General features: G+C 37.5%; 1 protein-coding gene across 5 annotated transcripts in view; it reads right to left on the reverse strand.

Moving 5' to 3' along the window:
- Positions 1 to 17,826, reverse strand: part of LOC140242135 (fucose mutarotase-like) — a 269,459-nt gene that overhangs the window by 176,065 nt on the left and 75,568 nt on the right. For 4 of the 5 annotated variants that reach the window (XM_072321896.1, XM_072321900.1, XM_072321898.1 and 1 more), the window contains exon 2: positions 857 to 925. The exons of the other annotated variant lie outside the window; for it this stretch is intronic. In XM_072321896.1, the coding sequence (XP_072177997.1) occupies positions 857 to 925 (69 nt within the window). The remainder of the gene's footprint in view (positions 1 to 856; positions 926 to 17,826) is intronic. 5 annotated transcript variants of the gene reach the window in all.

Here is a 17,826-nt window from a genome sequence, read left to right on the forward strand (position 1 = left end):
TAACGTGATAAAAAATGAACACTCCACTGTTTCCTGAAATATATTCAGCGAGTATATATCAACACCTGCAGTGGATATACTAATGAGTTATCTGAAACAGAGCCATTACTAAAGAGAAAGAGGAATGCCCTGTAGAAAATACAGACTGAAGAGATTTGAGAGTAACTGCTGCTTGTATATTGTTTTCAGAGCTTTAAAAAGGATTAAGAGAAGTGCATAATACTCAGGAATACTAGGGACAGGAACAGATAACTGAATAATCATATGCAAAGATTCGATATTTTTCATCAATTCTCAGTTTACAATTGATTACATCATAAAATAAAATGGAGATCCTCAGAGATTCTTCAAAGATGTGAGGACTTGAGGAAGACAGGGAGAAACAAAAAGAGAAAGAAATGAGAAGTGAAATGAGATTTAAACCAAAAAAAAAAAAAGCAAAAGAGAAGGAAAACACTTCTTGTTGCAATATCTTGATGAGCCAATAAAGTGTCATGTATTGAAATCTATACAAGTTTTTTTTTTTTTTACCTTGTGGACCTACATAATATCAGGCTATTATAAAATCCATGTGTTACTAAAAAGATCTGTTTTGATGCTAGAACCCATTCCCCATACATTTCTTTGAGCTATATGAAGTAAGCCTTATTTCCAGCAAGTTTTCTTGTCAGCTGGACCAAATGTTTTCAATGAAGATATGCACTCAAGTGACATGCATCAAAAAGCTAGTTTATGAACGGAATATACTTTCTTTTTTTTTTAAAACAATGAGACTTTTTGCTTTCAAAGTCTGCTAAATTTGTCTTTTACTTATTTATTTATTCATTTTTTGGAAAATCAGATGAGGTTGACTCACCATCAGCACGCACTTCTCTTGGGCCATGGGTGCAGATGGAGCTGGTTGGAAAGTGGGCATCTCCCAGAACTTCATTTGCATATCAGAGAGAACAGATAGAGAGAGAAAGACTGGATTAGGTCTTCTGCATATCCTACCCAATGATGTTTTTTCATTCTTTATTTGAATTTTGTTCAATTTCATATCATAAAATTCACTTTCACAGAAACAAACAAACAAAAAAAAAACAACATTGTGCAAAGACAAACTGCATTATACACAACATAGTACAAAATAATGTCAATGTCACACTATATAAAGACAAAAATGCAGTGTCACAAACATTGTGCAAAATAATGTCAAACTTACATTGCAACTCATTTAGCCAAAGAAACAAAATCCGCTTTTTGTTTTTTTAAACACAAATATACATGTATTCTCGCAAAATGCCCACAAAACGGGGACATGATAGATAGTTTGCTCAAAACAAACGGGGCATATTCCATTGCTTCTCAAAAGAAAAAGAAATTGAGGCCATTTGCGAGAAACACACACACACACACATATGCCAACATGCAACCCCCCCCCCCCCCCATACTACCCACCCCAAGCTATGCCTTCAGCCCTCAGGTTTCAGGTTTTATTCACACTTGAATAACTCTGACTGATGGGCAAATTGTCTCTTTTTTTTCTCATACAATAAAATACATCCTAATCATAATGTGGAAGTGATGTGTAAGTGGTAGAAGCAATAGAGAAGACAAAAAAATGACATCGATGTGACAAGAACTCCCAGATAGGGCAAAATCAAGACAAAAAAGAAAAAAATTCCGTCAAGATGTTTTTTCACGTATTTCATAAATTGAACAATTATGCAGTACCCGCAGCCTGCTATAAGAGAACCAGCATAGGAAGCTTGTTGGTCTAGTGGATAAGACACCTGTCTGGAGATCAAGTCTTAGGTTCAAATCCTGATCACGTACGTACACGCATGATTTCTTTGGTTATGGCTACCATGAACACACTGATCAATTCAATGCTTATTTACGTCGATGAAGGGCAGTTTGTCAATCAGTTGGAATGAAAACATCTCGACAGAAGAATTTCATAAATTCAAGGAGCTAATACTTACTTTAATAATCATTCACCTCACAAAAATGAGGTAACTGCAATGTAATGATATTATAAAGTCTTCCAATTTGTGCTTAATTGGTGCAAACATGCACAACTCCAGTTTCACAATTTTTAAAACTTTATATCCAATTGTAGTGAAGTACATTGTATCAACCATTCTGTTCATCTTAATTTACTTTATTTAAATGTCAACTTGATGCGGAATTGCAAATTATGGTCTAACCATTAATACATGATGCAATATCTACAGGAGATATGAAAATAATCTGTCACTTCAGTTGTTCATGGGTTTGTCTCAATGTTATGAAGACAACAGCAATTTTTGAGTATTACACAGTATTAACTCTTCTGATGAATATCTAGATTGACATTGATCAAGTAGACCTATCATTGGGCCACTGATAAAAGTATATAACGGACAACTCTCATCAATGTCATAAGAATTATCTATCAGTAGCTAATCATGCTATAGAGGAATAAAACAAAATGAATTTGTGTCAATCAATCACATCATTTAACCTCATTCTTAACAACAACAGCAAAAAACAAAAACAAAAAAAAAACCTCACCCCAGAACAAAAGCATTTACTTTTACATGTAATGAACTGATCTCGTCAAAAGATTGGCCAGGTTTTCATTGACGTACATTCAATGGCATCATAAACCAAATCATTCTCCGAAAAATACATCAAAATGGTGGGTGATTTGCTTCAGGGACAGTAGTGCAATTTAGAGATCCTTTCAACATGTGTAAAGAGATAGATTCCAGATCCAGTTTTGTTAAAATACAATCATTTCTTGCAGAGATATCAATTCACAACCATGATGAAATGAGACGATCAATAGATGCTTAAAACACAGAAGACGCAATTTACTAACAGATTAGAGAGGGACAGTTGTAAATGAAACACTGGCTTTGGTTCAATTGCCACTTTCAGTTGATTTCCTACATTCTCTTGGACATCAGGCGCACTTTTTTCCCTGTTTAAGGACATAATACAATGTCTCAAGTGGGTACGGTCAACAATCTCTCAATATCACTTAAGCTCTCACACTGGAGGAGCATAACTCTCTACTGCAATCGAGTCCTATTTCTCACCAGAGTTTTTATAAAAACATAAAATAACTTTTTTCCCCCTTCAATGCACATCCAATTTGCCCAATAATTTTTTTGTTTTCAAATCATATAAAGATTCGAGTACCCTACAAACGATGTCACTCTTGCCACGTCAGAAAACTATACAGCGGTCATAATTGGGAGGGGTCGAGCGACAACTTGTTCTCCCGTTTAAGAGGTACTCCAACAAAAAGTTTAATGCCATGAATATTTAAAACTATACAGTGGTCACTGCTCGATTGGGAGGGGTCAGACAACAACTTTTTCACCCGTTTAATATTTTTTCACCAGTGTGAATATTTCTAAAAACTATACAGTGGTCAGTGCTTGATTGGGAGGGGTCGGGCGACAACTTTTTCTCCCGTTTAAGAGGTGCTCCAACAAAAAATTTAATGCCGTGAATATTTTTGGTTTTACAGTAACTGGATCTCCCCTGGCTTAAGACCCCTTGCTGCAGCAGTTGTGTTCGTAAGCAATGAGGACCTCCGGAGAACCTCCAAAGGAGACTCTTAATGGGGTACTGTAAAACATATTTTTGTGGTATGAAATTTTTGTGAATTGGAGCCGACGGCCTTATTCGCGGTATGAAATTTTCACGAGTTGCCTCTAACATTCATTGCGTACAGTGCAGACACGGACGTTCACATGCATTTTAATTTCACCAATCTTGTTTCTCGCTAAATTCGTGAAATCAAAATGCACACGAACATTCCTCGTTTTACAGTGTTATAGGAACCATGGAACTGGTTGGTTCCATGGCACCCTGCTCATAAGCAATTTTAAAGCCCAAGCAAAATAAATGTTTCCAAAGAATATATACCACTTGGAAGAAAAGAAAAATACCTAGACTACTCCAGCACATTACAAGCCTCCTACACAATGCTGATAATGGGAAAGTATACTTACTTGAGGGCTTGTAATTTTTTAGCACTTCAGACCTAATGTGCTTCAAAACACATGCATGGTGAACGTGACTTACATACATGTGTGATTTTAATTCTTTGAAAGACTGGTAGGATTGGGGACTTTCGGTCGTCAACACTTCCATGTCATGCCACAAACACACACCCTCCCCAAACTCAATGGGCAAAACTTGTTAGACTTTGGGGTTGGACAGTAATAACATGTTGTACTTTATAACTAAAATGTGTTCATGAAGTATAAAGTGATCAAAACAGGAATTTATCATTGACCATAGATGATTGTTTGATAGCAATTTCATATTTTTAAAAAATACAATCAAAAGACGATGGGGTCCCACACATTTCTCATGTTCTGATCGAGGTCCGACACATTTTTTATTTCTTCATATTCGGTCAAGATTTTTAGTGATAAAATGTGGACACCAGAGAGCTTTGGAGCATGCTTGTGCCCACATTATAAAATAAAGGGCCTCCCACGCATTAGCAATCATTGTATCCCGAGACTTGATTGAGACAATATCATGTTTGTCCCAGAAAAATATATGTATATACATACATATATATATATATATATATATATATATATATATATATATATATATATATATATATACATATATACATTTTTGATGCAGAAAGAGGGGAATTATGATTTGTGCCAATGGACAAACAATAGTACATGTCTGTCAGCATTAATTGTACTTCAATTGCAGGCTATGTTAATATTGAAGCCTTTCTGTTTTGAGAGTGCTGTGAGGAGACAAACATGACCTTCTGAAATTTCAATAAAGTCGTCAATACTGTCTCATCGTTGTTTCTCAGCATTTCCCAACTCCATCGCCAAATGAAGGCCTGGCGTATACAGGCACGTTCAGTTTGAGCATAGACAGGATCTGACTTTGTGGAGTGTTTTTTTTTTTGGGGGGGGGGGGGAGGGGGAGTGGGGGTGGTTGGTGTATTGGGTGCATGAATGGGAAAGGTCATTACATGATCTGTACCATGAATTTCTATATCTGCAAGCAGAAGACACAGGAGTGAATGTGATTCTTGAAAATTCCAATAGGGAAAGATCCTGACCACAATTTATAAATCATATCCAACCAGGGTATTTGAAACAAAAGTCCTGTTCATTCACAGGCCTACCAAAATTAACACTTTTAAAAAATTGATTTAAATGCAAAGTGATGTGAAAAGTGTTATTGCTTGTGCATGGACACAAAAAATTTTGTTAAACTGCATTGCGATGCAAAAAAAGAATAAAAAAATCTGTCAAGGTTGATATTTGGTGGAATGTCTCACAATACTTTGTCCTGTGCTGGGAATGTGAATGCACGCAAAAAAAAAAAAAAAATAAAATAAAAAAATCAATCAACCCATACTGGGTACATCCACTTGGTTCAGGCATCTGCAGTCTGGAGAATTGAATGCTTCATTTGCAGCTGAGTTGTTGTTGTTGATGTCTTTCCTGCTGCTGCTGTTGTTGTTGTCATTGCTGCTGCTGTTGTTGTTGATGTTGTCATTGCTGTTGTTGCTGCTGCTGTTGTTATTGGTTTGCATCACATGCAAAATCCAGTAACTCCTGTGTGTGAAAGCTGCTAGAGATGCAGCCTACTCATTCCATGCTCAGCTACCCCTTTTCAAAATTTTATAACAGGGAAAAGTGGCTTATTTTGTGGTCATTTGGGAAAATTTTGATCTTAATTCTGCATCACAAGGCCAAGGTCAGACCATCAAGTGACTCAAACATAAAAAAAAAAATCTTCAGTTATTACTGGCACTTGTCACATCTTACCATGGAAAAACAGAAGCCCACAAATTGTCACCTCAACATCATCCCAACAGCAGGTCCTTTCATACTATCGCTACTGTAACTGTCAATAATCACTAATCATCGGTAAAAACTTAACCGGTGCATTATACGGCGATCATCCACACGATACCTAATCTTCCAGACATAACTTTCGAGTCCTTAAGAGTTCTTAAGAATCTTAAGAGTCCCACTCAATGATCAGACCACAGTAGCTGAACTGTCGTGATGACCCCAGAAATCCAGAACAAAATGCAAACTTATGCCGTTGCTGCAAGTTTGAGCGAGTGGTACCAGTAGTTGCCCACATAAGGGTATATAACTAAGAATACTGTATGGGAAGCTGTCACAAATACACTCCTGTGATCTCTTTGCTTCATCTAAGAAAAGATGCTCATCTGTGCAGAGAAATGAATGCAGTTTTTGATTCCGATATTTCATATAGCATCTTCATCTTGCACTATATCAGCTCAACCTTTATTTTGCCGTATTTTTTTTTTCTTGTCTTTTTTTTTTTGGGGGGGGGGGGGGAGGTGAAATGTTGGGGAAAGTGAGCTTGTAGGGCAAAAGGCCTTTCTGTTTTGGAACTATTGATATAAATATACGAGGGCAATATTGTTTGCACTTTCTCTAGGTCTACTAGAGTGTGGGGGTGGTCTGTAACGCTGGTTGCAGATATTACAGGACATTGCAAACTAAATGATTTCAATGCAGGGGTCTGCAAATTGACCATTACCACTACCGAATACTGCAAAATATATATATATATATATATATATATATATATATATTTTTTTTTTTTTTTTTCACATGATGAGGAGTTTACAATATCAACTATAAGAAATAAAACTTGAGACAGCCAAAACCTACATGCCCACCACACCCACTCGCTCAAGCAGTCAGCGTAAGCAATTTTCATTCTTTATGCATCCATGTTTTTCTTTTTCTTTCTGCTAATTGAAATGCAATTTAGAAAAAGAATGAAAGCACCAAGATGGATATAAGCACAGTGCTTTGTCGCGGCTGCGGGTAATCAGCGTACACACGTCAATCCATGACTGCATTACGCAAATGCAAAGTCCGTCCTCGTCTCCCGCGAGCACTCTGCGTAATTGTCTCCGCTGTTGACTCCTCTCCTCACTGTGAGAAAACAGCTCGTTCCCTCAAGGAGCGCTCTGGTCCAATTGGCCATAAATTCTGGCCATATTTTGAGGAGCACCCTCGTCTCTTAAGCATTGACAAAGGAATTACATACTTTTGCAGCCAAGAATGTTCCACAAGTGAGAAGGGAATGTATCAAGTGCTGGTAAACAGGAGTTGAAAAATGGGGGGGGGGGGGAGGGGGTGTGGGAGGGGGGGAGAGAAATAAAACTTGAGAGTAAAATGAGACAATGTTGCTTCGAGAGGAATCCATCCACAAAGTCCGCGACCAGTGATAGCATGGGTTTATATCACTGGAAAAAAAAAAAATTCAATAGTGAGGGGGAAAGTGGAAAAGAGGCTTACACCATGTACATCACATGAATGTCACTTAAAATGACACTTGTACCAGTCTACTTTGCATATTAAAGCACGATACTGTACACGCACAATATATCTCGAGGTTTTTATTTTCACAAGTTTTGCGAGTTAGGTGCTATTCGCGATTTTAAAGACACAAAGAAAAATATTGACTCTGATCCCAACATGAACGTGACGTAAATGCATGCATTTCTCCATTCAGTAGTGTTCTCCACTATCACGAATCTAACCATTCGCGAAATCGTCAAGAAGTGCCAATTCACGTAAATTTAGACTCGCTAAATATATGGCATCGTGTACAGTACTTGGTTAAGTACAGTAACACACACACACACACACACACACATATCATGTACACAGGGTACATTTTTTTTTCAAATAATATACATATATGTGTTGTTGAAACAAACTGAAAGCAAAACAAACAAAGCAAAGAACAATAACACAAAAGAATACACAGTCAACAGGGGAAATACATACCCAAGCAATCTACTTTGCAAATCAACACATTCATATCAAAGCTATCAGTATTTCCGGATTGACTTCATGGAGCAGACCCGAGTTGCAGATATTGGAGGTAGTACTCATATACTGATGTCATTTGCTTGATACCTGGTCTGGAAGACAAATTAGGATTTCATTTTTGAGCTGTTATAAGAGGATCCAGAGGATTTTTACCTAATTTTGAACACACTTTGCTTCAGAAACAAAAATTTGCCTTCATTATCATATTACCTCCATCCACCACGGATGGGAGCAGTCAATTAATTAAAACAAGAACAACAAACAATGCTTCCAAATATCATGAACCCCGTTTGCGTACGTATCAAGGACTCCGACATCCCACGCTTCCATGTAAACTTTGCTCAATAATACGTCAGTAAGTACGTGTCCCTGTATTATTGTTGACTGAAGAATCTGCTCACGAGTGTTTGAATACGCCGGCCTCCCTATTCCCTCCCAACCCCCTCCCCCACACCACAACCATGATCACAATCTTTTCACAGCCCATCAATATATCAAACAACCGGCATGATTTTAAGCTGCAAGAAGCAAACACCCCGGGAAGGCATGCACTAGTCTTCAAATTTTACTCGGGCACAGTTTGCAATTTTGCGCAGCAGTGGATGTGCGGTTGTATTGGGTCATGTGCGGACTCGGCGATCCCCGCCAATGACTGAAATCGTGTTTACTAAGCTGTCATCCAGGTCAATGGGCTAAACATGGATTGGCTTTCACCGCACCTCACCTTAATGGCGAAGTTGTGGCATCACGACCCAGGCACTTCACTCTGTCCTTGCCGACCGGTCGGGACGATACACGTATGTCACGTAGAATGCGGAGCCCCGTATGACATCATCTCTTTTAGGCTCAGTTCTAGAAGTAGAATGCTTCCGCTCTCTCTTTTTTTTCCCCAGTTGCCAGGGGATACCATGCCAAACAAAAATGATGCCTTGACACAGGTTGGTACTGTGCTACTCAGCTACCAGAGGGCAAGAAAAAAAAAAAGCCCTCTCTGATCCACTCAAGGTGGTTTGATGTCTCGCAAGAATTCGCTGCAGCTTCTGTTTTCATAACATTGCTTGGGGTTTAGTACCTAATGTCTAAACACAACTGTATCAAAGATAAGCCCCTTCATCCCCCAAAGGGCATGCTATCAGGGCATACGATATCTTCCAGAGTCGTTCAGATGAAATGCAACTTTTCTCCACCTCTCCTCCTGTCAAACAGAGAACGTATTTCATACTTTGCACGAAGAAACATGCGAATATGTTAGTGTGGGCACGAGAAAGAGCTTTTTCCACCACTCTGGCAACTGATTTATAGGAAAGCTGGAAAATTTCACACCCTACACGCACTACCACAGGGGATAGATAAAAACAACCCTCATTAACTGTGAATCACTGGGGCATCAGGATACAGTAAGGCTGACTGAGATGGTAAATGGTGATAAATCAAGAAACTTCAACACGTAACTGTGTCAGAGTCATCATGAACAAGTACCACATGATGAAACTCAGACAGTTTAATCTAAATGTGACTGGAATGACCACATCATTTATATACATACTGTACAGTGTATTTACACATATGTTTTTGTTATCATTATCATACATTTATGTATATGAATAAATATGTATACCTCATCCAATAAAATTCCATATCAAGCCGTTGAGGATGGTTTGATTTTTGCTACAACACGCATTTCCGATAGATGCTTGCCCAAGTTTACTTGGGACTCGTCCTCAACGGGTTAACCTGTTGAGGATAGACTCGTTTTGCTACAACACTCATTTCCCATAGACTCCTGCCCAGTATACTTGGGACTCGTCCTCAACAGGTTAACCAGTTGTTGGCAAAATAAGACACATGATATGTGTTTAATAAAATAAAGATTAAACGTTTGATATCTCCCTACCTCTTGCCCAATTGTCAGATTCTAAAGGTGCATTTGTGCTCAATTTATGAAGGTAGAATCAGCATTTTGAAATGCTGATCCAAAATGCTGATCCTACACGCCATTCCCAAGGGATACTGTTTATACTCAATCTTTTTTTTTTTTTTTGAGCTCAAGAAAGAGTCATTTTTGAAAACATGCATTGAACATTGTTGAAAAACTATAAACCGCTATTGAAGCAAGCTGTTCATGGTATGTGATTTTGTGTTTTAATGCCTCCCATTACGCACGTTCAGAAAAAAATTATTGATCATAAAAATGATTTTTGTTTTAATGCTTGCCCAGTTAATGTGATGAAGGAAAAATCTACAATCATAAACACATCTTTTTGTGCATTTTTGAATTGAGTGTTTCAAAATGGAATTTATATTAAAGTGAGTCAAGACGTGTTGGCATTTTGCAGCAATCAAGTTTCAAAACCCTGATTATTGCCAAGATTAGTTATCAAAGCATAAAACACACCCATAGAAATGTTTGGAAGTCTGAAACTTTTGGTTTCATGAGCCATGCTGTTGGAGCGTTTTGAATTCATTGGTTGCGTTTGAATGCTATGCTCCTGCACCCCTGACTGCAAGTTCAAAGTTGATATGTTCTCACTCTTGCATCTTTTTCTTTTATATCCAACAAATTAAAACAGATGCATCATTGAGAAGCTTACACTGTGAATAAGTCCAAATGTGAGGATCATGATGAAGATATAGGCATTCAGTGACTTTTATACCATTTAGTGGCAAATGTTTGTGTGTATCTATTCAATTGCTTTTTCACTTATTAATGCATTTTCTATCGAGAGATCTCCTTGATGAATTCCTGGAGAGGTGTTCAGTGGACTAACAACCATTTGCCAGATGAATCTTTAAAGGGTGTGTACAGTTCTGGCTGAGGTGAGGATTTAGCTTTTAACGTTTTGCGAGATATTCAGAAACCACTCTATGAGATGTCAAAGAGCATGCAATTCTAAGGGGTATCAAAAGTTTATTTGATGAAATTCGGTTTTGAAATGGCTGAGATATCCAAAAACAAGGTGAAACAAAGAGATCCTAATAAAAGGCGTGGCCTGTCTCCTTTTAAAAATATTACTGTTTTTGGTATCTCAGCCTCTTGAAAATGAATTTTTATCAAATAAACATTGAATCCTTCTTAAGATTACATGGTCTTTCATATTTCATAAGAGGTTTCTCATTATCTCACTTAGGAATGTTCAAAACATGAATCTCCTCCTCAACCAGTACTGTACAGTCCCTTTAAACAAAGACAAAGGGGGGAATCTACAAAGAAATATCAGGCAAAATCAGAAGCCGAGAATAATTGGAGGTATTACCTTAACGGAAAATATAGGTCTGTTGAGACTGCTGTCAAGCATAACATGAATCTTTCATGGGGATATTTGCCTACACCCACCAGTTTTTCTCGCCTCTATGGCGATACAGTGATCAATCAATCAATCTAAGAAACTCAAACCTGAAAAAAAAAAAAATCTTTCTGAAAAAAGTAGTAAAAATCTCCGCCAGCTACTTGAAACTTTGCATATTTCAGATCAAGGTGCGGCATCTGCGTAGGTTTACTTATCAAGCATTTGATCCCCATACTGAAGAACAAGACTAGAAATTAAGTGGTAAATATGTGTGTAAACAGTTAATACTAAAAGCCACTAAATTTGCAAATTTTGTGTTCTACAAAGTGATGGAATCCCATGTTCTCAAGTTAAGATTCTGGCTGATGGGCTTTGGGCTGCTCATGGTTTTCATTATTCTACCATGAGTAGGAGGGGGATTCTACACGTATTTCTTGAGCTTTCTTTCAGACATGTTATGTTATTTTGTTTTAAAGACTGAATGAGGGAGATGAGTAGGGTGCAGTATTCCTACATAGTTTTGTTTTGTTTTTGTTTTGTTTTGTTTTGTTTTCACCAGCGAAAAACAGTAATCAAAGGTCCTGTTTACCTTTGGGAACAGTGATTTAAAATTGTTTTCAAGATATGACATTTAATGCGTATGTGCAGATCTGTTGTACCACAAAACATCCTATCATATAAAATTTTTGCGATAAAGTCAAAAATATAAGGAGATATCTGTATCTTTCTCAATAAACCGATCTGTAGACGGTTTGGTCTGGAAACATTTTATTATAACTATTGTTCATATTTTGTATATTTAACAATACTTAACATTGATTTTACCTATTTGAATTCTTACAGTGGTTGTTTCTATCCCTAACTCACATTTTAGAACATTTTTAAAGCATTAATGCTGGGTTTTTGTTTCATCTGCAAATGATAAATTATGCCTTTAATAAGAGAGACAGGATGGAGAATTTGCTAATTGTTATCAAGAAACTTCAAAGAAATCCATCTTTGGGAGACTCTTGTAGGCCCACTAATGTTTTGTTGTTGTTGTTGGTTATGTCCTACTAAGCTTTTTTTTCTCTGGTGGCCCATTTAGACCTGCTAAAATTGTTTAATGTGAAATTTTGGTGGCCTGAAAAAAAAAATGTTGTGCCCAAAATAAAAAGAAATATATGATTTCATCATGAATTTCATTTGTTAGATCTGGGCACAAAAAGATAAACTATTTGAAATTTTGGTAAGCTGATATCAAATAATTTTAATGGCTCCAGGTCACTGGGCCACCAGTAATGACGGGCCCAGTTTACTCCTTTTTTTACTATTTATTTTATTATTTATCTTTTAGGGGGAGACATATGCAATGTTGAGCTTGAGCAAAATTTTGAGTAATGTTGAGCCCAACTTACTTTTTTTTTTCTCCTTTTTTCATAAGGAGACAGATGCAAGGTTGAGCTTGAGCAAAATTTTGAGCAGATAATTCTTACTCATAAAAGAACTACCCAAAAAATGCAATATACACCATGGCTCAAGTCAAAAACATTGAGTGCTGCTATTTCATATTTGCTGATCTCAATTTCACAATATAAGAACCATGTTGATATTTCATAGTCATTTTGATGTACATGTAGTTATCATCTTTGCATTAAAGCTAAATAAAAAATTATACAAATAGTCTGTCAGATCTTAGTCACATTAATTAGATGGGTTTTTTTTTTAACTCTTTGTCTACCACAGTGTTAAACCACTGTGTTAAGCCCCTGAGCCCTGTGTGCCACATTATTCTGACGATGCAACACATGAGCACTTTAGGAAAACACTCTGTTTCTATTCAGCCATGTAAATTTTTAAAGACGCTTTTATGCTAGAAATGCAGTACAGCAGTAATAAAAAAAAAAAAAAAAGCTGCAAGATTTGCTTTGATATAAATTTTATGACAAAGCTATGGCTATGAGGCTTTCAACGTACTGCAATGGCATATCGCGATTGATCAATTGGTCTGTGCGCAGTTGTGCTTTTAAGCAAAACATGCATAGTTGGCAAGTGGTCTTACTCTGCACTCTTATTTCTGTCGAGTCAAAATTTCAACTCTGAATCAGAGTCAAAAATTTTTCACTCCGATCCGTGTAAATTCAACACCAACCGTGTACTTCTGACTCAAATCCGAGTTATCATTTTGGTTATCGGACTTTTTACACCTGCGCAGAGTCACATCAGAAACACCCAGCGCGGTGTACATGACATACGTGCGCTACAATTGGACAAAACATGTCATGTGTCCTATGTGATGTAGTACCCCCGCGAAAAAAAAAAGAAGCGTCATTTCTCGACGATCCGCCGCGGCCGCGGGATGTCTTGCAACTTTTTGTCGTCAAGATGGACAATTTTGTGTGCACTTTTCTAGAGGAATGCGGAATGGAGGAATACATAGGAGTTTTCATCGGTGAGTACCCACTTCATTCACAACACTCATATAAATAATTGCCTGAAACATGGTCTAAACAGTCACTTTTATTTAGGGCAAAATGAACTTTCGACACGGACACCCATTGACTGGTAATGGCGTAGCCATAGGCGGCCGTACGGTAGCTCATACCTTTTGTACGTAGCCTGGGCTATATGCTATACGTTAGAACCAATTGTGAACCTACCTATTCTAATAACATGTAATAAATAAGTTTCAATCCACCCCCTTCGCGTAGTTTCATCGTACCATATATACGGGTAGGTTCCATGCATGTACAGTGGAGGTGTAGCTAGGTTCACATCTATTGCAGATTGGTTCTAACGTATAGCATATAGCCCAGGGCTACGTACAAAAGGTACGAGCTGCCGTACGGCCGCCTATGGCTACGCCATTACCAGTCAATGGGTGTCCGTGTCGAAAGTTCATTTTGCCCCAAATAAAACTGACTGTTTAGACCATGTTTCAGGTAATTATTTATATGGGTGTTGTGAATGAGGTGGGTACTCACCGATGAAAACTCCTATGTATTCCTCCATTCCACATTCCTCTAGAAAAGTGCACAACAAATCCGAGTCATTACTACACCAAAATGGGTTACTTACAATGCGGGAAACGACACCGTATCAGAGTGAAATTGTTATCTTTTGATTCGGAAATCCGTGTCATTTTGCACCTAACTGACCCCATTTCCGAGTCAAATTTGACACTTTCCGAGTTAATTTGACGCCACAAAAATGACTCGGAAAGTGACTCGGAATCCGAGTGAAATCATTTGACTCGGAAGTCCGAGTAGCTTTCACTCGGAAGGAGTTGACTCCCAGCTGGCACCATTTCCGAGTCATATTTCACACTTTCAGAGTTATTTTTGACGCCGCAGAAATAAGAGTGTGTCAGGCATGTAAACACGGCGGACAAATAGTGAACCATTTCAGTAAATCATTGTCCATGTTGTTATGCAGACCTTGTCAAGATGGTCGTAAAGCTGCTACATTATACTTGTAGATAGTGATATATCTGGATTACTGTTGATATCATCAAGCACAGACCTACATTACTGATCTTAACTGGAACAAGCAAATATGCCTCATGAGCCCTGAAGCATACATGTATGCATAAATGCGTAGGCTCACGGCAAACTGTAGACTTCATTTTCATTTTTCATCTATCTGTTGCTGTATCTAAATAAAACAAAATTATTGCAAAGTAGCACAGACGACTTGTACAAGAGGGTAAAATGTCAGGAAGCAAATACAAATACACACAAAAATACAATGCATGTACAGCTGCAAATACAAACACATATAAATACATGTGATTTACATAATTTCATCATCATAAAATCACTATGAGTTGAAATAGCCCTCGCCAGTCAGGAATATGGAGGAATGAGAAAGGAAATTGCAAAAGAACAAAAAAAAAAAAAAAAAAAAAACAGAGCTTGTAGAAATCTATCAAGTTCCCTGAGTAAAAAAAAGAAAAAGAAAAAAAGAGTGTTTGTGTATGGGTGTATAAAACAAGAGGGCACTATGATTGAGAAGGGATAAGAAGAAGAGATTTTGTATAAGTAAAGCAATGGGACAAGATAACACACAAATTCAAGAGAAGACTAGCACAGGGTATGATGTCACATGCATAGAACATGCATAGAGCAATATAAGAAAAATATAAAGAGAATTTAACATTTTTTTTTTGAACGATAGTCATATTTCCTTGACTTGTCACTGATATATGTCAAGGGTAGTATCATTCCCCCTACCTTCTGAAAGAGGCAAGTCAACTGTTCTTTTCTTATGCGAGAAAAGTGCAAATATGTTGAATTTCCCTTAAATTTCCTTTACATCTTCTACCCATGTGACATCACAAGCTGTAGTAGCCTTCTCATCCAGCAGTGACTGATCAGAAACTTCAAAAATTCATAACTTTTGAATGGATTGTCAGATTTTTCTGAAACTCTCACTGATGTGTACGACCAATATTGCTGCAGTCACTCAATCCCCATGAAGGCTGACTTGTCCTTTAAACAAAATTGGTTACCCCAAACATAACCAGATGCAAGACTTCCAGTATTATGTGCAATAGCAACAGATTTTTTTATGACTTAGGTCTAGCAAGGATTATATTTCCTGTTGATAAACACATGTATTAATAGAAACCAAAAAGCATGGGGAAACAATTAAGAAAAAAGAAACCTGATGTACAATCCCTTCACCAGGAACAGGACAGTTCCTGATCTTATCAATAAAATGTAGCCAGGAGCTACCATAAAGTATCGCACAAACCAACACGTTACGTTCAGCAAGAGAACAAATGACTAGCGGGAGTACTCTTGTGGGACTATACTACCGGTACCAATACTTATGTACAGTGGGTGCCCGGTATTTAGTATAAAATACGCACTACAAGATACCTAATAAAAAGCATGCTTGACTGGTTTTATAAAAAACGTCAAAATAGTATTAAGGTACTGATTTAAATAATGATGAAGAAGACCAATGATATCAATGAAAATAATGACATTAATTCTATCATCAACAACAATAATAATCACAATACATAATTAATAAGAATAATAATCATATTTAACATCATCATCATTCTTCTTATTATCATTACTAATACTATTCCTCCCTATTACTCTAATACTATTACTCTCATTACATTTATGAATACTGTAAAAGGGGATATTTTTGCGTGACTAATTTTTCCCACTCAGCCAGGTGAGTAGAGCTTCACCGGTTTTCTACTTTTACAGTACACGAATTGTTAGATCATGAAAAAGGATATTTCAATACTGCAGCAAGTCCATTCAAATTTCACTGCATCACATAAGGCGTGTCTTCATCAGCCCAAAGTTTCAAAATAGCGCGCTATCTTGCGGTTACCAAACTAGTCCGATGTCAAAATAGCGCGCTATCTGTGTAGTGAAGATGCAAATAGCGCGCTATTTCATCGGGAAAATTTCCCCCAAAATCTTGGTCTAGTTCGTCAACTAGAGCGCTAATTCGTGAAATAGCGCGCTAATTTGGGTGCGTCTCCATCAGCCTGAAATTTTCTCGATCCCTCCACGCTTCTGGTTAGCCAGCTGGCAATGGAAAGCGCATGTACAAGCTAGTGATTGTGTATAGTACATTACACGCACGGTGTATTCAAGGATCACATGTGTGTACTATAGCCTACTGTTGTTGACATCTTTAAAACCAGGGAGGTGATTTCTCTCACCTCCCTATTAAAACTCAGTGCCGTGCATGCTATCTGTTTTGGGTTTTTGTTTTTTTTGTTTTTTTGTTTTTGTTTTTGTTTTTTGTAAACTTCTTCTTCTGGTCCACTCTACCTTAGCTGAAGATTCTTGTAGATTGTGTGTATTTTGGATTTGTTTAAACATTGCAATTCGTTAATTTCATATAAGACGCCTCACTGGACAGAAGAAAGAGTAGCGTTATCAATATCCCTTTGGAGAGTACTACTCACCTCCCTGGTTGTAAAATCGTACATACGGTGATATAGGGGATTTTGAGCGGGGAAATCCATTCTCGAACCGCGAGCTAGGCAGAGTAATATTGCAAAGTGCGCATGCGTCAATTTTCGGACTAATTTCCCGAAGCAGGCTGTTCGAACTGATGAAGACGCACATTCGCTGTATCGGGCTATTTTCTAAGACCGCAAAATGTCCCGCTAGTTTGAACTTCGGGCTGATGAAGACACGCCTATAAACAGTGAAGTCAGCTAACCTTATATAGTAATTACCAACCTTGTTTGGTTGGGGGCACTTTATGATGAAGTGTATTATCCCTCTAATGATCAAAGGTCGGAAACGCAAGCAGGATACACAATTCAGTGCTAGGGAGGAACCAGGATCTACTTCACAACCAGTCTCATTATTACTAAATTACTCAAAGGCCACAAGACGGGATTTTGAAGAGGAAATTTTTTTCAAAAACTTTATGTGTGAACAGTTCATGATGTCACAGTTGTAGGACAATATTAAGCAAATACACATGGAATTTAACAAATCTTCACTTTGTATGAAAAGTACACATTTCCTTGACCTGTTGCCGAGATATGACAAGGGAAATATCATTTTCCATGCCTCCTGAAGGAGATAGAAAATTTCTTCCATATTCTTTTCATATCCTTTTTTTTTTTTTTTTTTTTTGGGGGGGGGGGGGGGGGGAGTAAAGTATTTTTCATGCATTGTTAATTTTGCCTGTATCAGTTAACAGTA

The sequence above is a fragment of the Diadema setosum genome, chromosome 18 (genome assembly GCF_964275005.1).
Source record: "Diadema setosum chromosome 18, eeDiaSeto1, whole genome shotgun sequence".
Taxonomy (NCBI): domain Eukaryota; kingdom Metazoa; phylum Echinodermata; class Echinoidea; order Diadematoida; family Diadematidae; genus Diadema; species Diadema setosum.